The sequence below is a fragment of the Ornithorhynchus anatinus genome, chromosome X5 (assembly GCF_004115215.2).
Source record: "Ornithorhynchus anatinus isolate Pmale09 chromosome X5, mOrnAna1.pri.v4, whole genome shotgun sequence".
NCBI lineage: Eukaryota > Metazoa > Chordata > Mammalia > Monotremata > Ornithorhynchidae > Ornithorhynchus > Ornithorhynchus anatinus.
This window is the reverse complement of record NC_041753.1, coordinates 13812173-13836618: the sequence shown is the minus strand read 5'-3', so window position 1 is coordinate 13836618 and position 24446 is coordinate 13812173. Positions and strand designations below refer to the sequence as shown.

General features: G+C 47.1%; 1 protein-coding gene across 2 annotated transcripts in view; it reads right to left on the bottom strand.

Moving 5' to 3' along the window:
- The window catches only part of PAX5 (paired box 5), a 251331-nt gene that overhangs the window by 206768 nt on the left and 20117 nt on the right, over positions 1-24446 (bottom strand). For both annotated transcript variants that reach the window (XM_029056299.1, XM_029056300.1), the window contains exons 4-5: positions 22278-22342; positions 19351-19479 (exon numbers count right to left, since the gene is read on the bottom strand). In XM_029056299.1, coding sequence (XP_028912132.1) covers positions 19351-19479; positions 22278-22342 — 194 coding nt within the window. The remainder of the gene's footprint in view (positions 1-19350; positions 19480-22277; positions 22343-24446) is intronic.

The window sequence follows — 24446 nt, the reverse complement described above, 5'->3', positions numbered from 1 at the left end:
GCGTCTTCCTTATCAGTTAATCAATCGGTGGAGTTTATTGAGTACTGACTTTGAGCAGAGCACTGTACTAAGCACTTGGGAGAGTACAATACAGTGGAGTTGCTAGACATGATCCCTGCCCCTCAAGGAACCTACAGTCTAGAGGGAAGACAGACATTAAAATAAATGAGAGACGAGTGAAGCTGCGGAGTATAACTGCCATAGGGCTGGGGGTGGGGTATCGACCTGTTTAGGAGGTCCAGGCTCAAGCGGATAGGTGATGCAGAAGGGAGGGAGACTCAAGTGGGGAGATGAGAGGTTAGTCAGGAAGGCTTCCTGGAGGAGATACAATTTAAGCAGGGCTCTGAAGATGGAAAGAGTGGTAGTCAGTCAGACTTGAAGTGGGAGGGAGCTCCAAATCAGAGGGAGGACGTGAGCAAGGGGTTGATGGTGAGAGAGCCGAGATCGAGATATGCACGTCTTGGAATCAAGGGTGCAGGCTAGGTTGTAGTGGGATGGGGGAGGCACAAGGCTGGGTAGGAGGAGGACTGCTGATTGAGTGCCTTAAAGTCGACGACGAGGAGTTACAGTTTGATGCGGCTATGGATGGGCCACCTTATGTCTTACCAAATTCTCTTCATGTTCTAAAGAACCCATTTCTTCTTGTTTAGCGTTCTGGGGCCCTGAAGTATAACTGGGTAGCACCCGCCTCGCAAACACTCTCGTCATTGCAGATAGAGCCTTCCCTTCTCCATGCGAAGCAACCCAAATTCTGTTCCCTTTTCCTTATCGAACCCCTTTCCATAACTGAAATCAATTTTGTTACTTTTTACAGGACCCTCTCCAGTTTCTCCACCACCCTTTCAAAATGTGCTGACCGAACCTGGACCCAAAACTCTACTAGGAGGCTCACCCCAGCAGAATCTAGCTCTCAACGTGTTCTACAACTTGGTACCGTGTTGTCTTTTGAAATAATGGCCCTATAGTGGTCAACTGGCACCTGCTCATCTTTTCCTGCCGTGCTTGAGCTAAGCAAGATCAAGAGGTACATTTGTACATTTATTTGGGCGTTTGGGGGTTGTTTCTTTCGGTCCTTTAAGTGTGCTTCCTCACACTTATCGAATTATAACCTGCCCCCTGTTGAATCTGACCTGCTTCTTTCGGTCCATTTTTCCAATTCCTCAAGACCACTTTGAATTTTACTTCTACCTTCCAAGGTGCTATCTATCCTGTCCAACTTAGTGTCATCTACTATCTTGATTAGCATTCTCTCAATCCCTTTATCCAGGTCAATAAAGATATTGAATAGAATCAGCCCAAGACAGATCCTATAAGGAGGATGCCAAGCCATTAAAAACCGTCCTTTGGGTGTGACTCTAAAGATAGCTTCACACCCCATGTCAGTTGAATGGTTAAAAGCCATATTTTCATAGTTTATCAATGAGGAGTCCATGAAGAACAGAATCAAAAGCCTCCATGATGTCTAAATAGATAACATTTATTGCTTCCTTCTTGTCTACCTGGCTTGTCACTCTATCATAGAAGGAAACTAAATGGGTCTAGCACGTTTGCTCTTCACAGACCCCACGAAGAGTACTTGCTAGTAACTCATATTCTCTTAGGTTGGTTGCAAATTGATTGTCTAACTATTTGTTTTAGTATGGTCCCAAATATTAAACTGGTCTGGACTACCAAGGTCATCCTTTTTAAAGGCGGGTACGATATTTTCTCTTTTCCCCTCTCAGAGTCCTCTCCCATCCTCTATACATTCTAAACAATAGTAGCTTTGCAATAAGATCTACCAACTCATTGAGTAACATAAGATGCATATCCTCAGGCCCCTCTGATCGAATTAAATCCAGTTTACTTAGGAACCCTTTAGTTATTCCTTTCCCATTCTAGTTGGGCTGTCCAACTTGTCATCACAGATGGGATTTTCTCTAATCTATTGACCATAGTTTACCTTTTTTATAAAGGTAGAAATGGAAAAACATTAAAGCCTCTGCCTTTTCACAGCCACCGGTCTATTGGTGGGGTCATAGTTAAATCAATCCATCAGTGGTATTCATTGAGCGCTTACTGTGTGCAGAGCAAAAATCAAACACAGCAAGGATGGTGACAAAAGAGAGAGAGGGGGTTAAAATACTTTGATCTTCTACTGATCTGACTTGCATACAGGGGAGCAGGTGAATAGGTTGTGTGCCTGCGAGATACACACTTAGACAAATCCACAGCCGTGACCAGTAGCGAGGCGATAACTTTTACCGGAAGCAGTACAAGTAGATAGTGCACCATTAATTCCATTGATGAGGGACTCAAAAACCACTCTGGCACAAGTCTTTCATGACCTGGCTTCATTTTGCCCTCAGAACCCAGAAGGAGCCATCGGATTGAGAACCCGTCTCTCTGCACCTCTTGATGCTGGATTTGAGGCCTGAGGTTGAAACTTTCCCCTGTCCTCTCCGCCTCCTCCATCCTAACAGAAAATGAGGAAGCAAACCATTCTGTCCATTAGAGTTTAAGGATTTGAATCATAATAGCACAGAATTACAGAGTGAGGGGTGGTTCAAAGAGAGGCCTGATTCAGCCCTCAGTTCCGTTCACAGGGCCTAGTGGAAAGAATACAGGCCTTGGGGTCAGAGACCTGGGTACTAATACCGGCTCAGCCGATTGCTTGCTGTGTGACCTTGGGCAAGTCATTTGACCTCTCTGGGCCTCAGTTACCTCATCTGGAAAATGGGGATTAAGACTGTGAGCCCCACACGGGGCAACCTGACTACCTTGTATCTACTCCAGCACTTGGCAGTGCTTGGCACATAGTAAGCGCTTAACAAATACCACGATTATTATTCTCTGGGCTTCAGTTTCCTCAACTGTAAAATGGGGATTCAATACCTCCTCTCCTTCCTACTTAGACTGTGAGCCCCATGCGGGACGGGGACTATGTCCAACCTAATTGACCTGTACCTACCCCAGAGCTTAGAAGAGTGTTTGACACATAGAAAGCCCTTTAAAAATCGCATAAAAAAAGAGGGTGACAAGCATAATCAGTGCGAGGAGGAGCTTGTCTCCTCCCCACCTCTCTGCAGGATCAGAAGCACTTGACAGGGAAGTCCGAGTAAAAGTGACCCCCCCTTTTAATTTTAAAAGGGAATGGTTTGAGTGCTTTTGTGATTTTTCTACTTTTCTCTGTCTATGAACCCACCATTAGCATCCAGGAGGGCTGGGGTTGCTCTCCCACAACAGGCCTGGAATTCTCCCACAGGCCTGGAATTGACCTTTCTTTGAAGCCTTCTAGATCTCCTGAAAGGATCTTCCGGCCTCAGAAAGATCCCTGGTCCTTCATAAAGGGGGCCCGATGACAGGTAATAATAATTGTGACATCTGTTAAGGGTTTACTATGTGCCGCACACTAAGCACTGGGGGGAGCTACAATAAAAGCAGATCAGACAACGTCTCTGTCCCCCATGGCACTCACTGACTAAGCAGGAGAGAGAACAGGTATTTAGTCCCCATTTTACAGATGAGGAAACAGAGGCACCACGAAGTGAAATGACTTGCTCGAGTTCTCACAGCAGGCAAATGACAGAGTTGGGATTAGAATCCAGGTCTCCTGATTCTCACACTGCTCCTCAAATGATAAATAAAAAGGACCGTGCGGTGCCTTCCACGTGACACAGCTGTTCAGGCCCTAAAGCCACCCAGAATCAATCCTGTTGAGAAAGAATCAATCCAACTATCCCCACTGAATCATGCAGTGTGTTTGTCCCATTAGTCTTAGACAAAGTACATCCCAGAGAGCTCCTTGGGCCAGAAGTGAAAAGCTCCCTGAATATTTCTCTCAGATAACTAACCAGACTTTATATATGAGCGGTTTAGTTCTCATGAGCCTTATCTCGCTTCATTCTCATTCTCGTTAGGAAACTACATCTTAAAGAAAAAAAGAATTTGATGCAGTAACATTTGTATTTTGCGGCCCCTAAAAAGAAACTCCTCACCCCCTTCAGTCTAAAAGAAGATGCTCTGTCTTTCAGATCCCCTTTTTTGAACAACTGAAAGACATTAGCATTTAGCTGAACAGTGTATGTGTGTGAGTGTGGCTGTGTGTGAGTGAGTGAGAGAGAGACAGAGTCCAGTTCTTTTCAGTGTATCTGGGGGAAAGGGAAGGAAAGGGTTGAATAGGTGCCCCTCAGAGGCCCAGCGGAAGCCAACACTCCCAGAGATCAAAGTCACAGACACAGAACAGAAAGCAACAGTGCTGTCTGCCACCCGGCCGCTCTTTGAACAACAGCGGCCATTCATCAGCAGATCACGCCCTGTCACTGTTTGTGTCAAACCACCACCATCACCACCACCTCCACCACTCCTTCTTGGAGGGGAAAAAAAAATTCATTATCTATTAATGAGCTCTTCACAGACCCTGACCCCGGAGGCAAACACTACTCCATTCATAAAAGATCTCAGAGGCCAGCCAAGAGGGACAAAAAGCAGCCATTTCACAGCCGGTACACCATCTTGTTCTGGAGGGGGCAAGGTGGAGAGAGAGACAGAGAGAGAGAGGGAAAGGGAGAAGGAGAGAAAATGATGAACAGAAAGCAACGACAAAGAAAAACAAAGAAAAGTGGGAGGGAAGGACTGTCCACAATTCTACAGAAGTAGAATAGCAAGCCCAGTTCGAGCATAGCCTTTGAGCCAACCTGAGTAATTTTCGCAACCAACTAAAGAGGTCATACTAACTGAAGCTGGGGTTTGCAGTCATATCCTAATCAACCGTCTCACAATGCATGCTATTGATATAGAACAGGGTAAGAGAGTGGGGATGGCTCAGCACAAAACATCGCATACACTTCCATAGGTGAAATTCACCATCATTCACTGACGGCTATGAAATACACATACACACACACACAAGTCATAGCCATGGCAAACCCCAGACCCATTATTCGACTGCACTAGGGAAACAGTTTAGAGATGATTCAATAATTCATACAATTATTCATTAAGTTGCTATATAATTCAATTATAGGCTTGATAGATATATAGAAAGATAGATATAAATTAGACAGGTCAGATATAGATAGATAGATAGATAGATAGATAGATAGATAGATAGATAGATAGATAGATATAGATAGGTGTAAATCATCTTTTGACAATAAGATCATAACCACGCTTGTGGGTATGCCTAACAATCCATTTCACATTGTGTGCACTTAAAGAGTTACTTGCCTTGCTTTCTTTTCTTCTTTCTTCCCCTTTTTCCCTTTCTCTTTTCTCCCCTTTCCTCTCTCTTCTTTCTCTTTGGCCCTCCCTCAATAGCCCTGTTCCCTTTAGCTTCACCGGAGCCGCACTGTCAGCCTCTCAAATCCTGAGCCCCTTAGCGTTTCTGCAAAGCAAAAGTGCTAGTGTGATTAATAAAACTTCCATAAACCCAAACAACACGGTGGACTGCCCAAATTCAAAGAGCAGTGTGCAGTTTAGGATTAAAGGTGGCCCAACCTAGTCTTACCGAATGGAAAGCAGGGAGAGCACAGCGAAGGGTTGAGCCAGTAAAACTGGATTCTTCGGGGGTTTTCGAAGGGATTCACAGGTCTGGTAGCTGCCTTAACAGGGACTGGGGGTGATAAGCCCAAAGGTCAATAAAGAGTGAACAACAAAGGGAGGGGGTGAATGTATCAGAGGTCCTATTGTGTGCAGATAACTATACTAAGTGCTTGAGGGAGTGCAGTTGAATTAGAAGAGGAGATCTCCGCCCTCGTGGTGCTTACAGCCTTGCTGGGGAGACGGACGTTAAATCATTTACAGATTAAGAAAAAGAAGGGCTTAAATGATAGCGTATGCCTATTGATTGTGTACAGAAAGGCTATGCGTGGTTGCTGAAGTGGTGAAAAAGTGCGGAGATGAGAGTTGAGAGGATGTGACCTGGAGAGAAGGAAAAATAATCGGGGAAAGCCTCCTGGAGGGGCGGGGGGGGGGGGGAAGCTTTCCGAAGGAGTTTGAAGGTGGGGGGAGCTGTGGCCTGGATGACTTGAAGGAGGTGGGAGTCCCAGGCAGGAGGAAGAGTGTGAGCCTGGGGTCCGAGGCAGGAGGGTTGAGAGTGAGGCACAGTGAGAAGGGGAGCTTGGGAGGAACCGGACTGTAGTGGGGTGTAGTGGGGGAAAAGAATGGAGAGGTAAAGGGGGAGAAAGCTAATGAACTGCCTTAAAGCAATGGTCCGTACAGAGAGGAAGGAATAACCAATCAATCGATCAGTCGAATTTGTTAAATGCTTAATGTGGGCAGAGCACTGTACTAAGCGTTTGGGAGAGTACGGTTTAACGGAGTTGGTGGACGCATTCCCTGCCCACAACTAGCTCACGGTCTAAGGAGGAGCTTAGGGAAGGTTTTTGAGGAGTGGAGAGATGTATGCAGCCCCGTAGGCTAGCAGAAGCAAAGTGAATGGGGGAGGTGTTTTAAAAAGCTGCCCCACTCCTGTCGCTGCAAACAGCTGTTCAGACCCCCCCATCCTTGATCTGTAGGACTGATAGTAATCCCACCCCCCAAACCACCTCCCAACCAGGCTTAGACTTGGGAAGGGAACAGTTCTGGGACCTTTCCCTTCTTGATGAAAAAAGCATTCAAAATACTGGCTCTTCCTTTTGTCTCCTCCGTGCCCGGAGCCCCTAGTTTCTGAGAACGGAGCAGTAGCAGTCATGCCGAGCGGGTGTGCTTTAGCCAAAGAGAATCGATCAATCGTATTTATTGAGCACTTACTGTGTGCAGAACACTCTACTAAGCACTTGGGAGAGTACGATACAGCAATAGGCACGTTCCCCGCCCACTGTGAGCTTATAGACATTAATATAAATAAATACACTACAGATATGGACATAAGTGCTGTGGGGCTGGAAGGGGGGGGTGTAAATAAAGGGAGGAAGTCAGGGCGACGCAGAAGGGAGTGGAAGATGAGGTGGCAGATGAGGTAACTAAGGCACAAAGAAGTGAAGTGACTTGCCCAAGGTCACTTAGCAGAGCCGGGATTAGAACCCAGGTCCTCTGACTCCCAGCCCTGTACGCTTTCCACTAGGCCATGCTGCTCCTATTTATTTTCACGGGGAAGTTAGAGAAAGCGTCCCCATCTCGATCCTTTGTTCCTTGGCTTTTAATGAGGAATCTCATTTGCCCCCTAGACTGATACACAGTTCACTTTCATCTGCAGCTTCCAGAGTTCTTTACCCAGGAGTTCCAGATATCCACAGCCCCTGCCCTACTTTAAAAATCTGAGAGAGAAACTGCTGGCCGGAGTGACTGTAGAGACGGCTGTTTTGATTAGGAGAAAATAGAAAAAGGCTACCTGTGAAGCCCAGAGTTTCACTTTGGTTTGGTTTTCCAATAACAAAAATGTTACTTTGGCTGCAACAATCCTCTATGTCCTAGCCCTTGTGACACTTGCTGTGTTTGTGGAAATGGAGAGAGAGCATGATTGGTCATCAGAGAGAGAACAGGAATGACCATATTGAATGGAACAACCCACAAGAGAGCATGAAATCTATACGGAGGTAGTTTTTTTCCCCTCCGTTTATCTCCGTTACGGGGTACAACGACACATGAAGTCCGCAAGATTCAGGTTCTTGGCCTATTTCATCACGTGGGAAGGAAGTTAGTGGAGGATTTATGCTAATTCATAAGCCCAGATGAAAAATCTTCCTTCACTTCACTTAAACTTCAAAAATTCATGAGGATCTAGCTAGAAATCCAAACCATTTACTCAGTCTTATTCACTTTCTTTTATTGACTCCCAAGGGGAAAGCTTTTCAGAGGAAACTATATTTTCTGTTAATCTCTTTTTAAATGAGTGTACTTTGTCTCCATCTCATGTACAGTGTCAACCTCTGAAAATAGCAGGTGAAGGAAAAACAAGAAAGCTTTGCAGTCACGGGGCAACTTGAACCCTAAATTTGCAGGATGCATTCACTAGAAAGCATGTCCCTTTGTTAAATAAACTTCCAGGAGTTGGAATATTTGGGAAAATTTAGCTGAGCCTCTTGAGATTTCCTCCTACTCTCTCCCTCCAGCCCCATTCCCATTCTCAGATCAGTTCCAGTTTTACTTTCAAAATCGATCTCTGAACAGTGGACTTTTTCCATAATATTCACGCCGAAGTTCAGAGCTAAGAGCCCCTGGGGCTAGCAGGGGCTGGGAGGCTTATTTTTTCCTAGCCTAAGAGACTGCTTTCTTGTTTCTCTCTCTCGGTTGTTGACATTTATTGAGCACCCACTGAATCTTTCTTTATCGTTTTCCCCAGAAACACCAGAACGCTAGCTGTTCATCCACGTCACAGTCTTCTCTTTCACTCGGCCAACATTAGGAAACGGTATCATTCTCCACAAAATGTTCAAAAAACGATCTGAAAGTCTCTTTTCTCATCCTTTCTTCCCTCTTTTAGAAAGCAAACGAAGCAAAACTTCTCTTTCCACTCCCCAAGGCTCGGGGCCTTGATCCAGGGCTTCTCTGCCTTCTGCTGCCTCCACCCTGGTGGCGACTGCCCTCCTGAAAGCCCTACTGAGAGCTCACCTCCTCCAGGAGGCCTTCCCAGACTAAGCCCCCCTTTTCCTCCGCTCCCCCTCCCCTTCCCATCGCCCCGACTCATTGCCTTTGCTCTACCCCCTCCCCGCCCCACAGCACTTTGTGTATATATGTACATAATTATGATTGTAATTCTATTTATTTGTATTAATGATGTGTCTATATCTAGAATTCTATTTATTTATAATGATGCTACTGATGCCCGTTTACTTGTTTTGATGTCTGACTCCCCCCTTCTAGAGTATGAGCCCGTTGTGGGCAGGGATTGTCTCTATGTATTGCTGAGTTGTACTTCCCAAGCGCTTAGTACAGTGCTCCGCGCACAGAAAGTGCTCAATAAATAGATACGATTGAATGAACTGCCCTAGCTCAAATGGCCCATCCTGAGCTAGGCTCTTTATCCGCAGCCAGTCGGCTGGTCGTAACAACAGAAGATGACAAAAGCAAAGGGTGACTACTCCCTCCCCTTCCTTCTTCTCCCTTCTCCTCTCTCTTTTCTCTAGTCTCTACTTTTCCCTCTGTCCTTATCCCCTTTCCCATCTCATTCCTTTTCCCCTTCCTCTGGCCCCCTCCTCACAGGCCTTGTCTACTTTAGCCCCTATTCCCATTCTGCCTCTGGTGACCAGAATTCCAGTCATCCTAGTCTCGCCCCAAGCCCACCAAGGCAATCTCGGCAGGCACTCCCGGAGTGACTCGGGGACTTCTCTCCCCCTCCAGTGGAGCCTGGGGCCGTCCGGGGGCATTTCGTACTCTCGCTGGTCTCTGGGACTGGCCAAGACCTTTTTGAACTCCAGTGCTGATTTAGGAGTTTCTCTCTCACGCGCTAGGCCCTGGAGCTGGCCGGGGACTTTGTGAGGACCCACTGGAGGATGGAGCATCTACTCCTCAAAGCCACTACCCTGGAACACCGCACAAATAGAGTAGACAAGTGTTCTAAACAAGTAGAACACTGCTCACACCCCCTTTAAGCATTTAATAATAATTTTTATTACTATGGTCTTTGTTAAGCCCTTACTATGTGCAAGGCGACGTACTAACGCTGGGTGAATATGAGGAAATGGGGTTGGACACAGTCCCTGTCCTGCAAGAGGCTCACAGTCCCACTCAAAATGAAAAGCTGTCCCTCCCTGCCTCTCCTATAACGTTTTATAAAACTCCACAAATCCACATTACTACAGACGAAGGCCTATAAGAGTTGCTAGAGATTTATCGTACGTAATTTGCACAAACACCTAAAAAGAAAACAAAATTCCAAGCAGTAACCAACCTCACTTTGGGAAGAACACATCAAACTAATGTAATTTACAGTAATTCTACGACAGGATGACAGACCTAATTGACAAAGTGCCTTAATTTCCCAACGGACTTGACAATTCCATCATTCTACCCATCTCGCAAAGCCCGCGATCTTGGCGTTATCTTTGACTCCTCCTCCTCTTTAAACTTCCGTATTCAGTCTGTTACCGACTCCTGTCGGTCCTTCCTCTGCAAAACTCTTCGGAATCCGCCTCTTCCTCTCCATCCAAATAGCTGCCACACTGTTCCAGGCACTTGCCATATATCAGTTTGACTTACTATATCACTTACCTCGGTGACTTTCCCGTCTCCAGGACTTCCCCTCTCCAGGCCACATTTCACTCTGCTGTCCAGATCATTTTTCTCTAAAACACTGCTCTGAACACTCCTCAAAAAACCTCCAGTGGTTACCCATTCCTCTCCATATCAAGCAGAAACTCATGACCACTCTCTTCTACCGCTACCCTGTAGGTCACATACTTTGTTCGTCTCAAGCCAAGCTACTCACTGATCCTCATTCTCACCTCTCCCATCGCCGACTCCTTGCTCCCTCCCTCCCTCTTCACATCCAGCAGACCACCGCTCTCCTCATCTTCAAAGCCCTTCTTCATTCATTCATTCAATCGTATTTATTGAGCGCTTACTATGTGCAGAGCACTGCACTAGGCGCTTGGAATGTACGATTCGGCAACAGATAGAGACAATCCCTTTCCATTGATGGGCTTACAGTCTAATCACATCTCCTCAGGGGGTCTTCCCCGATTAATTTCTCATCTTCCCACGCTGGGGTCTCGACAACCTCCACTTCATCACTTTTGTGCCACCCTCCTCCCCATCCTTATAACACTTATGTACATATCTTTACACTCTACTGCTTCCTCTTAGCTGTGATTTATTGTAGTGTCTGTCTCCTCTGCTAGATCGTAAGTTCTTTTAAGGCAGAGATCATGTCTGTGACTCCTGTTGTATTCTCCCAAATGCTTAAAACAGCGTTCTGCACACAGTAGATGCTGAGTAAATGCTACTGATTGAAAGATACATATTTGGTTTAATAAACAGGACATTCTTGCCAAACTAGAAAGCTAGTCGGCGTCGCAAAGTTAGTAGGCAGTTCAGAAGTGGCTGGGGGTGGTGTTACACTCTGAAAGCGTAATGCCAGAGGCCAAGCCGACTGAGGTCAATTCTTTCCCAATTTTTTCTAAATTCCTATCAGCATGAAAGAAGAGACGCTCCTAACTTAATACCACAGATAGACTCGGGCCTAAACAAGGCAAGAAAGCATCCCTTTGACCGATGATTTGAATGATAAAGTTGAAGAGAGTTGCCGGACCCTCAGAACACAGGAATAGAGTTCAAAATGACTCTGACAAATCAGAGAAGTGGCCTGTCAAAAGTAAAATGAAATTCAATAGGGCAAGAGCAAGGTAACACTACTAGGGGGGAAAAAAATGCACTCATCACACAGGCCCTAAATGGAGAACAACTAGCTAAGCCCAAGTTCAAAAGGAAAAGACGTGGAAGTCTTGATGGACGACGGGTTACGTATGTCAAAAAATGTTGTGTTGTTATTAAAAATACTGATATCGTACTAGCTGCGTTAAAGGGGTACGATGTGAGAGCACCAGGAAGTAGTCCTAACGAAATATTCAGCCAGGTCGCTCAACTAATATACTGTACTCGGTAACAGTTCTGTGCCCAGATTGGATATCCACCTAATTAGAAAGATCTAAAGAAATTGGAGGAGGTATAGAGTCATATCAACCTAACGGCCACCTCTATCGCTCAGTTTTACCCCCTCTCGGCAATTGTGGAATAGATGTATAATCGACCGCACAAACACCTGATCACCGTTGTAAATATTTCACTCTGCCTTCCCTGTAAGAGTGGAAGCTCTTTTTGGACGGGGAATATGTCTCGTTTTGCTGTTATACTTTTCCAAGCACTTAGTACAGTGTACTGTACCCAGCCGGTACTCAATGTATGCCAGTTCATGAGCACTTCTTTTTCATTCAGTAGTATTTATTGAGCGCTTACTATGTGCAGAGCACTGTACTAAGCGCTTGGAATGTACAAATCGGTAACAGATAGAGACAGTCCCTGCCCTTTGACGGGCTTACGGTCTAATCGGGGGAGACGGACAGACAAGAACAGTAGCGGTAAATAGAATCAAGGGGATGAACATCTCATTGAAACAATAGCAAATAAATAGAATCAAGGCGATGTACATCTCGTTAACAAAATAAATAGGGTAATGAAAATATACACAGTTGAGCGGACGAGTACGGTGCCGAGGGGATGGGAAGGGAGAGGGGGAGGAGCAGAGGGAAATGGGGGGAAAAGAGGGTCTAAGCTGCGGAGAGGCGAAGGGGGGTGTAGAGGGAGTAGAGGGAAAAGGGGAGCTCAATCTGGGAAGGCCTCTTGGAGGAGGTGAGCTTTTTGAATGGCATTTGTTCTAAAGTGCTGAGGTAGGTGCAGGATACTCAGTTTGGACACAGCCCCTTTCCCTCACGGGGCTCACGGTCTTAATCCCCATTTTACGGATGAGGTAACTGAGGCACAGAGAGGTTAAGTGACTTGCCCAAGGTCACACAACGGACAAGTGGCAGACACAGGATTAGAACTCAGGTCCTTCTGACTGCCAGGCCTACGCTCTATCCAGCAGGTCATGCTGCTTCTCACTTGCCTTGAGTAGAGCACTGTATCAGGGACTTGCAAGAGTACAAATCCAATCCGTGTCACATCCATGTCAAATCCATGTTGGCAGACATGATCTCTACCCAGGAGCTTACAGTCTAGAGGGAAGTATTATCATTACGACTACTATGTACCACTACTATGATTAAATGACTGGAATAGAAAGCCTAAGTGGTTAAGATAAAGGAGTTGGGGTTTTTGGTCTCGAATAAAGAAAGTTATGAAGCATCTTTAGGGAAGCAGCACGGCCCGGCGGAAAGAGCCTGGGTCTGGGAGTCCGAGGACGTACGTTCAAATCCTGACTCTGCCAAGTGTCTGCCGCGTGACCTTGGGTAAGTCACTTCACTCTTCTGTACCTCAGTTACTTCATCTGTAAAATGGAGATTAAACCCTACTCCCAGCTAGTCGGACCGTGAACCTCCCGTGGGGCAGGGACTGTGTCCAACCTGCTTAACCTGTATCTACCCCAGCACTTAGAACAGTGTTCGGCATATAGTAAGCGCTTAGCAAGTACCGTAATTATTATCTTTAAAGCATAGTCAAAAGAGAGTGTTGACCAGCCTTTCTCCATCTCCAAAGAAGACAAAACTAGAAGAAATAGTCTCTAATTGCACAAGTCAGACATAAGGAAAGATTTCCCAAGAGTGAGGAAGTTTAGACAATAAACAGACTGTGTAGTGTCTCTGAAGATCTTTGAGTGTGTGTGTGCGTAATATATGCATATGGGCGTGTGCATATATATATATACACATACGTATATATGATATATTATATATATATATATATACACACACACGCACACTTTCTGAATGAAGTAAACACGTCTAGACAATGCAAAGCTTTGGGCGGGGGGGGGGGGGGCGAGACAAATTTTTCTTTGAAACTATCATTGCGGCCATGTTTTGATTTTTTCCCTACTGAGTGACTTCAGGTTGAAATAACGCGAATCGAACATGAGTCTTCAGCAGTTGGGTATGTACCTGCGTCGAGGAATTCCTCTCACTATCTAGAGTGGCAGAACATGTTCTAACTTTCAGCTACGTTACATGAAATCATGACGTAGGTTTTTCTAGCCAAGCCTGAGTGAACAATATAAAGGGGCGGATTGTCATTCAGTATTTGTCCTGTGGCCCCATTCATCATATGAGAAGCAGCACGGCGTAGCGGATAGGGCACGGGCCTGGGAATCGGAAGGTCATGGGTTCTAATCCCAGCTCCGCCACACCTTGGGCAAGTCACTTCATTTCTGTGGGCCTCAGTTCCCTCATCTGGAAATTGGGGATTGAGACTGTGAGCCCCACGTGGGACAGGGACTGTGTCCAACTCGATTTGCTTGTATCCACCCCAGTGCTTAGTACAGTGCCTGGCAAACAGTGCTTAACAAAATACCATCATTATTATTATCAATCAATCAATGATATTTATTGAGTGCTTACTGTGTGCAGAGCGATGTACTAAATGAGTGGGAGAGTACAACGCAACGAAGTTGGTGGACATGTTCCCTTCCCCCAGGGAGCTTACAGTCAAGAGGGGGAGACTTTTTAGTCAGGTCAGGAGATGGGGGGCCAAACCTAAATATGCTTTCCGAGTCGCACGGGATGGGGAACTGTCAAGGGTTCCGATATTTGGTCGCGACTGCTCAGTCAGGAGTCAGGTACAGGAAAAATTGCCAAAGGGCCAGGGAAAAACATTTCAATTGCGCCTTAAAGATTCGAAGTTCCTACACGTGAGCGAGATGCTGAGGGGAATCATTGGTTCCATAGCCCAGGTTGCAATAAAGAACTCGGTGTTACATCACAAGCAGCATCATCAAATAATGATCACTCAGTGCCATGCGAAGTGAGGCTGCTGTTGCCAGAAAACAAAGAAATAGTGCGAGAAAGGGTCTCCTATCATGGTGCTTCTAAATCCCAAAACACACCCAACCTGAGCAAGATAATTGTCCTGATGAATTAACAATACAGTCTACATAACTGCTCTTCGTGGGAGTATTTAAATTCCGCAATTCTCCTCTGCAATCATCCAGAGGATGGAAGGCAGTAAGCAGTGTTTCATTAAAATATTATTTTAAACTCCGTTAGCCTTCTTCTAAATGTATTTTTGGCAGGGTGGTGACAGTTTGTCACTTCCAGAAGAAGAAAATGATTCCTCCTTCTCTACCTTCTTCTCCTCCTCCTCCTCTTCCTCCTCCTCCTCCTCCCCCTTCTCCTCCTCCTCCTCTTTCTCCTCCTGTATTCTGAAGGTTCTGCGATTCCATGAAGTTGTTCTTCGACACTGCTCTCTGATCTCACCACCTCTGCCCTTCCTTTATTTCCCCCTCCGCCAACCTAGGCTACTGAGGCAAGTGCCAGAACCCCAAGTCCTCCCTGGAACATTTTTGGTGGATGGCAAACTAAGATTGGAGCTGCAGGTGGGGCGGACACCCATTCAAGGTAGAAAAGGGCCTTCCTCCCCTCGGGGAGGAGGCGATTTCTGCTTGAGGAAGAACAAAAAAAAGGGACCAGAGGATACCCGGCAAACGAAGCAAGGCCGGGCACCTTGTATGAGCACCCGCCTCGGCGCCAACCCAACCCAAGCCCAGGATTGAGTATGCCACTGCTCTGGCAAAGGGCAGTGCTAAAAATAGCATTAGGAAAACAGACGGCAGCAGGTCCATATCCCAGGCACAAAGCTCCCCAGGCCCAGCCCTGCCTGGTAGAGAAGCAGCATGGCGCAGAGAAACGGCAAGACACAGCGGATAAAGCACGGGCCCGGGCATCAGAAGGTCATGGGTTCTTATCCCGCCTCCGCCGCTTGTCTGCTAAGTGACCTTGGACAAGTCACTTCACTTTTCCCTCATCTGTAAAACGGGGAATGACCCTGTGAGCCTCACGTGGGACAGGGATTGTGCCCAACCCGATTTGCTTGTATCCACCCCGGTGCTTAGTACCATGCCTGGCACACAGTAAGTGCTTAACAAATACTATAAATGTTATTAATTATCAGTAGTAGTACCTTTAGGGTTTCATCAGCTGGGGAAGAGGGAAGAATTAAATGCAGCGGCGCTCCAACGCCCATCCACGGCAACTCCGTATCACATTTAGGCCTCCCAGGATAGCGGGACTGCTCACCCCGGGGGGCTGGGGGACAGAAATCTGACATTCCCTCTGGGGCGGGACGGTCGTGATTTTCAGGGTTCTGTTCCTGCCACTGGAGTGGTCTAAGGCAGGACCCGCTTTCAGCGGGGTAAGGCGAGGGAACCCCTCGGCTGTGGAGGCGATGGAAACGGCAGGACAACGGGGAGGAGGGAGAAGAAGAGGAGGGGACTGTCTGGCATCCTCCTCTTCAGCAGCGACGATCACTGCCGTCACCCCTGCGCCGTCACCAAAGCACTCGACCTTGAAAAGGAATTTCCAGGGAGGGCCGGCACAGTCGACCGAAGGGTCCTCCCAAGCGCTGCTGCTTTGGAGGCTCGGATTAAGCTGACCGGCCTTGGGCTGTGTCACCTCTGGGGCGATGAGCACCTGCGGCGGAGGTGGCAGGGGCAACTTGGTTTTCTCCCTCGCCCTATTGCCCCTCCTCCCCCAGTTTTAGTCTTTCTTTTACTCCTTCCCTTCTTTCTCCCTCTGTCTCCCCACTTCCTTTATCTGGTCTCCTCGCCACGCCCATCAGAGGGGTCCCAGAAATCTGGATGAGGAGCACCAGCTGGGTTCTCTGGGCCTGGCTCCTCAAGCAGCCTGACTGCCAAACTCCCCGCCTCTTACGGAATGGGCCGGGGGTGGGGGGGCAGGTAGTGCTCAGAGCAAGTAACCCCCGCAAAGCAACCTAGTGGCAAGAGCACAGGTTTGGGAGTCAGAGGACGTGGGCGTGAATCCCGGCTCCGTCACTTTCCTGCTGGGTGACCTCGGGCACGTCACTTAACATCCCTGTGCCTCCGTGACCACCCGTAAAATGGGGATTAAGACCGTGAGCCCCATGTGGGACGACCTGAGTACCTTGCATCCGCCCCACTTAACAAATGCCATTATCGTCGTCATCGTCAACCCTCAGAAGGCACTCCGCTGCTTCCCCATACCTTAGGAGTTCACATCCCTCCCGGCAAGCGGCCTTCCAAACGGCTCCTGCCCTCTCACAGTCATTCCTTGTCAAGCTCTCCGGAGAGGTCAACTACCCCAAACGGGCCTAAGGATGGGATGGATCTACCTGGAAATCTCACTTTTTCTGGAAGACATTAGCATTCCCCCAGTGCTTTATAGTTCCGAGATCATTTCTGATCCATTTTCCTGGTTATCGCTCACAACAAATTATCCACTCGAGTTACCGCCGACCTGCGAGGGAACGGTAGAAAATTCTACCATCGGCGTCCCAGAGCCAGAGGCCCACAACAGTTGTGAGCACCCCGCTCCAAAGGATGGGCCTGGGGAATACTGCCAAAATTTTTATTGGTAGTTTTCACTGAACCCTCAGAAAATCAAGTGATGAATCAACCGATGTTTTAGAGCTAAATCGATGAAAACCAATATCGGAGCCTGGAGCCTGCCTAAAGGCTGAGATTTTATTGTATCTTTCTTCGGGAAGCGCTCCCCCTGCCTCTGTCAGCCTCCCATCGTATGTCCTTTTACTACAAGTGAAAGCAACTGATCCCCTACTAAGACGCATCTGCTACGAGTCCGTATTACAACGGGGAAAAAAATGACACCTTCAACCATCTAAACCAATAAAGATTGTCTGATTTGGCTTGCCCCTGTTGCTACCAGGAAAGCAACCCACTGGGTTAAAGACTGGTGACATCTGCTAAAAAATGTCAAGAGTGCGGGGGGACAAAAACGTAATGAATCACACTGGGTCCACGATACAACGAACGGTGTAAAGCCGACTTGCTTGTTGAAACGCAGAGGACGCAAAAACAATTTTAAGATGATTGAATATCAATTTTCTAGTTAGCGATCTTACTTAAGCGAGCACGCCTGCAAGTGTGGGTGCGAATATATCCCTTACGTATATTCCGGGAAAGGAGATGAACTGAAGAATAGAATAATTGAATCGAGATTTCCGTCATGCTGTTTTCAGGCTTGAGGCCACTGTGGCTTTTTTTTTCTTTTCTGACCAAGGTTTTACTAACTCCCACGGGGTCATTTCTCCTCTCAATACATGTGTGTAAATCCCATTAGTGTCAACGGGAATTGCCCATGCCTATCACGGGGAAGAAGAAAAAAACCCGAGTTAAGGTGGGTTGCTTTCTTCGGAGCGTGTTTGGGCTCTTGCGGATGCTGTCCCGCAAAAGCATTCGAAGCATTGGCGGGGTGGGGGGCGGGGGGGGGGGGGGACGGGGACGACTCTCATCTTTTTAATCCTCTGAGACTTATTCGGGGTGAGAATCGGGACCCGTCGTTTTACGGATTTAGGGGTGAGAGGATGACAGTGAACACGGAAATCAAACGAAGGGGAACTGAGCTGCCCGGCCCAGACCTGATTACTCCAAATTTACGACGCCCGGATAGAAGACTCTCAGGCACCCTACACCTTCTCGCTTTAGTAAAAAGCCCCTCCCACTGGGTGCTCTCTTTAAATGAATGGCTACTTTCATTGGCAGCATTTTTGCAAGCAGCAAAACTGAAAATGCGGAAATCCTCCACTGACCTTCTCCTGAACTATCAGTTTTCAAAGAAAGGAAATATTTTACCAAGTCCCTGGACCTCGTCCCTCCACGTCCCAGTGCCTCTAACCAGAAGTGGCGGGGTGCTGACAGATCCCCAAGATACTGCCTCTCCTACTTTAGCCCGTTATAGCGTCCTCTCCCAAGCGCTGGGCACGGCGCTCTGCACGCAGTGAGCGCCCAATAAATGCGACCGACCGACTGACTTGTGACCCTCTGGCATGATCAAACCACCGCACTGACACTCCAGCTGTGACGAGAGAGAGAGAGAGAGAGAGAGAGAGAGAGGCCCCACTTGTGCCCCTAAGTGACACTTCTGGGACCCTCAATTCAGTCATTTGGTCACTCCATCGCGGGCAGGGGGGGGGAGGGATCCCCTTTGCCAGGAGACTAGGCCTCCTCCTGTCCGGGAACGGGCCCTTAAACATCTTGGGGCGCAGTACAGCTGCACCAGTGTAGTTCCCGAGGCCCCCAGAGGAAACCCGGCTTTTCAACCTGAGGAAGGACGTGGCTCTCCGTATCCCACTCCTGTCGGCTTCCTCGTGTCCCGAAGGCAGCGACGAGGATGTCACAGACTGCGGCCACGAGATCAACTGTGCCTGCCGTTGCCTCCTTTTAAAAAACAGTGCCACCTTGTGCAATAGTCGAATGAACCTTTCCGTGAAAGCTTGGAGGCTGAACGGCTTTTTTTTTTTCCCTTAACTAAATGTGAAGCATCCGAGATGGTTCATAATATATTAATACATGCATCCGGCAGTGTCTCCTCTCGTACTAGAGTGTCACTGCAGCCTCGGGGTGCGTTTCACCTAACTGCTCGGGAAACGGCTTTCCAACAGGAAAGGAGACACCGTCCCTGAGGAGGTACTGATATATGCAATCAAATAAAAGTGGGAGGGTTGTTTTTTGGTTTTTTTTCAAGACGCAGCCTTTAATTTTACCCTGAGGAGAAACTCCTTTAAACTGAAAAATCCACATTTTACATTCAAAACCAGAGGGGAGACGTTTTCGCTAGGCCTCTGTAGAGTGTCCCAACTGTATACTCGCAGGACTACGGAAACCTACGGTGCCCGTCAGGGCTGTATGGAACTGACAGTGGGCTCACTTGCAGAGCACGAATGGGTGCGTTACGTGTGGAGGGTAAGAACGAAATAAAGACCCGGAGGAATCATTTGGCTTTTTACCTTCGTCTCTTTTGCGTTTGTTGGTTTCTGCACTGGGGGATGTTATTCCCAGAATTCCGCTGATGGAGTAAGAGGACCCTGCCGAATCGGTGCTCACTGAGGACACTTGGGTCACAGACCCAGTGGACGCTGCAATAAATAAGTAACACTTATCTACAGAGAAGCACAACATTCATCTTCACTTGGCTCTTTGGTCCCACTTATCCTACCCGTTTTAGACTTCCCGGGGAGACGAGTCGACCGAGGAGGCGCGGACAGTCGACTGCGTTTTCTGTGACAGTGTGTACGCACGACCTTCGGGCGCTAGAGTCTCTCTGAGAGAACATCACCCCCACGACCTTGTTCCATTTTCTGTTCGGCTTTGTTCCCGTCAATACCACCAAAATCCCATTTCCTCACATCGACTTTTTTCTTGGTTCATTAAAATCACAGACTGATACCGGGAATGTTCTCCCTTGATTCCGGTCGAATGAAAACTATTTGAGAAGTCATTCACCATAAAGTGCTGGGAGATCATCAGAAATGCAGGAGGATTTGCAAAGCCTAATGTTGTCGGTTTTTTTCCTTTGTGGATTACAATCTCTTTCTCTTAGCTGGCTGGAAGGGGCAGTCTAAGCTGTCCATACCCTGGTTTTGGTTTTATTTCAAGGTTTCCGTGCTGCTAAGAGACCTAGAAGCAGAGCTCTTTGAGTTTTCCCAGAGAGCAGCACAGGAGGAAATATGTTTTCCTATATTTGGGGATTATGCGCACAACCTTTTCTTGGTAAAAGCACAGAGATCTCAGGCAGCGTGTTGGAGAGTCCCCGGCACACATACACGCACAAAAAAAAAAAAAAAATGCAAATGACCATGCTTCTCCCTAATACTGAAACTGGGAATAGCATTTTTACTGAATTGATGAAGGATGTGTCCATTTGGTAGCTCATTTAACAAGACTGCAAACATTACAGAGCAGAACACACATTTAAATTGGCTGCTCTTCTTTTGACAAATGAAGTTAACGGAATCAGTAATACTGCTATATAAAGAATAATTTATAGTGACTTAAAAAGTACATTTTGTAACAGCGAGACTGCTTAAATGATACATTTCAGAGCCCCAGGATGGAGGATTTCACCATCTAACGAAAATGCAGGAGTGGGATGACAGTGCAGGGATAAAATCCACCTCTGTCTCCGTCACCCAGGTAAGGCAAGTCTGAGGCCTGAATGATCTGGTTTGGAAATTCACCAGCTAGTCACTCGCTAATTCACCAGTTTGGTGCTGCGGGGGCCTGATTTCTCTGGGAACTATCTTTTGCTCCACGTGCTGTGCCCCACAACATCAGAGACCCAGTGGAGTTCTCCAGCCGTTGCCGGAAAATACCGTCCAGTGTTCCGACCGCATCCCTTCCGCTGCCAACTGAGAAAACGCGGACAAAAGGTGGTGGGCCTGGAGTGACTCTTGGCAAAGTGCTTTGACTTCCTTAAGATGAAGGGGGGCAGCGTGGCCTGGTAGGAAGAGCCCAGGCCCGGGAGTCAGATGACCTGGACTCTAATCCCGGCTCTGCCCCCTGCCTGCCGTGAGACCTGGGGCAAGTCGCTTAACTGCTCCGTGCCTCGGTTTCCTCATCTGTAAAAGGGGGATTAAATCCTCCTCCCTCCCGCTTAGACCGTGAGTCCCACGGGGGACAGGAACTGTATCCGACCTGATCATCTTGTATCTACCCCAGTGCCTAGTGCAGTGCTCGGCACACGGTAAGCGCTCAACAAAAGCTACCGTTTTATTAGGAATTAGAAAAACACGCCTAGGGGATTCCAGGTGTCGTTATTCATCTGAAAGCCGCCTGAGCCGACTTTAAAACCTTCTACTGGCTAGCCTGCGACAACCATGAGTTTAATCTTCCATATTCAATAAGTTGAAATAGAAGAAGCTGCTCCAGGAGTCTCAGAAAGAACTAGCCCTTAATCTTTCCAGGCAGATTGAGAAATTCTGCTAGTCTTCTACCCGAGTCTGCTCACGCTGGTATCTGACTTTCTAATGAAAGTGCTGAGAACGTAGAGAGTTTAAGAACTCAAGGATGCAGCCAATTAAGACAGAGTTTATGAAATGTGCGTCACCCAGGAATCACTGAAAAAAGCCGGGCTGCCATCTTTGTTTTGTTTTCTTTTCCCCTACTTGAGTAGAGTGGAAATTTTCCAAAAGTTAGGATCCAAGAGAGGTGAGCTTAGTGACCCAGGTGAGTTGACAAAAGCAGAAATTTTCCTTCTCAAATCATTAGAGGGAGGACAAGCCCGGAATATAAAAGATTGGCAGGGAAAATGGGCTCCGGCCTATAATTTCATTCATTAATTAAGAGTGTTAATTGGTGTGCAGCTGTCTTGACCCACACACCACTGAAACACATCAAGAGTCCATCACCCTTCACCGAATGCAGTCGGTCTGCATCTAAATGAGATCGGAGCAAGGAAGAAAGAAGAAAAAAGTTTGGAAAGTTTCTCTACCTCTTCACTCAAGACTGCTAGTGCGCAAAGAATCATGGAAGGGCTGGTTGGTAGAAGAAAAAAAACACATTCAAAACTACTTACTGACTAATGATGCAGAAAATGTTATGAATAAGTATCCCTTTCTTGATTTATTACTTTAATTATCTGACATTCTATAGACCCCCATTAGTGGGGTTTTTTTTTTTTGGCTTAGATTTCAATTTTCTGTCTCATGGTGAAAGCTATTTATCATAATAATCAGTAAAATTCAAAACCTTTTAGCAGTATTTATAAAATTCATTTACCATGTTCAGCCCTTGGAGAATGACAAAGAAGGCGCATTAGTACGTGGGCTGAAGTGTTTTATGCAGAATTATCTGCCCATAAGAATGATTAAAACTTCTTTAGAACGGTTTGATTCCATTAGATTTTTGTATTTTAAGAAAAAAAAGTTTTCCTTACCTATGCTGTGACTGGAGGCCGGGACCTGCTGATTAGGCGGCTGTTGCACCTTTGTCCGGATGATCCTGAATGCAATCGGAAAGAAACAAGAGTAGAAAATAGATCACTGGCTCAGGTAAACAACCCGAGGAGGTAAGAGCGCCAGGAATTGTTCATCGATGAATAACTTAGTCACAAATCGATGCCCTTTTCCTATGCTTGCCCTCTAAGGATGACAAAAGAATGGGGGCAGGTAGGCTACGACGCGACACGGTATTAGAGATCGTTTTTAAATCAATCAGAGGATGTTGATGCTCTCTAAGTTGATGGGAAAACCACAAGCTTTTCTTTCCCAAAAAGGGCAAACGCGTTTCATTCGAAATAAGCGCCGCGGTGACAGGCGGGGGACCGATATGATGCATTATGAAAGGGGATAATACGTTTTCCCATGACCTCCCTGGAGGGCCTGAGAGCCTGAGGTCCTTGAAAGACCTCTGCGGTTCTGAGCTGAGCCAATAATGGGAGTCGAGTCCCTGTAAGGTTGGAGGTATCAAGCCGTGGACCGGTGAGTGATTACAGAGAGGCAAGAGCCCGGGCTTGGGAGTCGGGGGTCATGGGTTCGAATCCCCGCTCTGCCACTTGTCAGCTGGGTGACTGTGGGCGGGTCACGTCACTTCTCTGGGCCTCGGCTCCCTCAGCTGTGAAATGGGGATGAAGACTGGGAGCCTCACGTGGGACGACCTGATTACCCTGCATCTCCCCCCAGCGCTCAGAACAGTGCTCCGCACATAGCAAGCGCTTAACAAATGCCAACATTAATTAATTAATTAATTAATTAATGACTTGATACTACACCCTTCTCAAAATATGCCTGATTTGTTTTTTACATTGCGTGGCGTTGGCTTACTCTAGGATGGCTCCCTCTTAATAATTAAATAACAATCATGATAACAACAATCATATTCATTAAGCTCTTACTATGTGCCAACCAAAAAGCTGTACTATTACCCAGTTTCCTAGCTCCTGAGATTGGTAAGGACCAGAGGCAGCCTTCCCTCGGAGAAGAATTTCTCTTCAAACTTCCAAATTGCCACCTTGGAAAGCAGCGGGCGAAAGGTGCTGTGAGTTTCTGTTTCGGCGAGCACAGATAGTGTCGTGTACCTATCCCTCCTTCGTCTTGAAATCACAGCGGGAGAGCAAGATCACAATTTCTGAATTTTGACAGACTCCTGGGCCCCCTCTGGGGATCGTCGGGTACTTCCCTAGTTTTCCACAGAGGCGTGATGCTAATCCACAGGAAAGAGCCCGGCCTTGGGAGTCAGAGGTCGTGGGTTCTAATCCCGGCTCCGCCACCTGTCGGCTGTGTGACTTGGGGCAAATCACTTAACGTCTCTGGGCCTCAGTTCCCTCATCCGTAAAATGGGGATGAAGACCGTGAGCCCCACGTGGGACGACCTGATGACCTTGTATCTACCCCAGCGCTCAGAACAGTGCTTGGCGCATAGTAAGCGCTTAACAAACACCGTCGCTAGTATTAGTATCTCAAGAATAGTGGTTACTCTGCGGGAGGCACGGCAGTCCTAAACGAGCAGATAGACCAAAGAGTCTTCTCAACTGGCATTCGCTCTTCACTAGCAATACCTGTCTGCTATATCTGTCGGCTTTATTCCTGCGCAGCACTGAAGGGGAAAAATAACTCGCTGGGCCGGGTCTTTGCCCTGGTCTTTGCACTGGAATTGAATGGATTGGAATACGCAGGTCTGACGTTCTAGGTGGCAAGCATCGGTATACGGAGAGGAGCACTTGAATTTCTTTTTAAACCAAATTGAAGGTGCTAATGAGAGTTGTGATAATAGAAAAATGAGTTTTCTTCCCAAATATTTCCCTATGAAACAGTATTTCTAGAGTAGTCCCCATTAGTCTTGACGGAAACATGTGGAGAGCAGTGGTCACGGAGGTATTACTCGGGAATGAAAGAGGATGCTGGATAGGATTCATTCCTTCATTCGGTCAATAAACACACATATTCCCCGCCCAGTTCTGGGCAAACACCAGAGAAACAGAGGCCCTTCACTCAAGACATGCCATGAACACGGAAAGACTAGTCAATTGCAAATCTAACGGACGAGAATTAAACCTTCAAGGTTCTCGGGCTACCCATAGACTTTTACGTTTATTCCACTGTTTTTG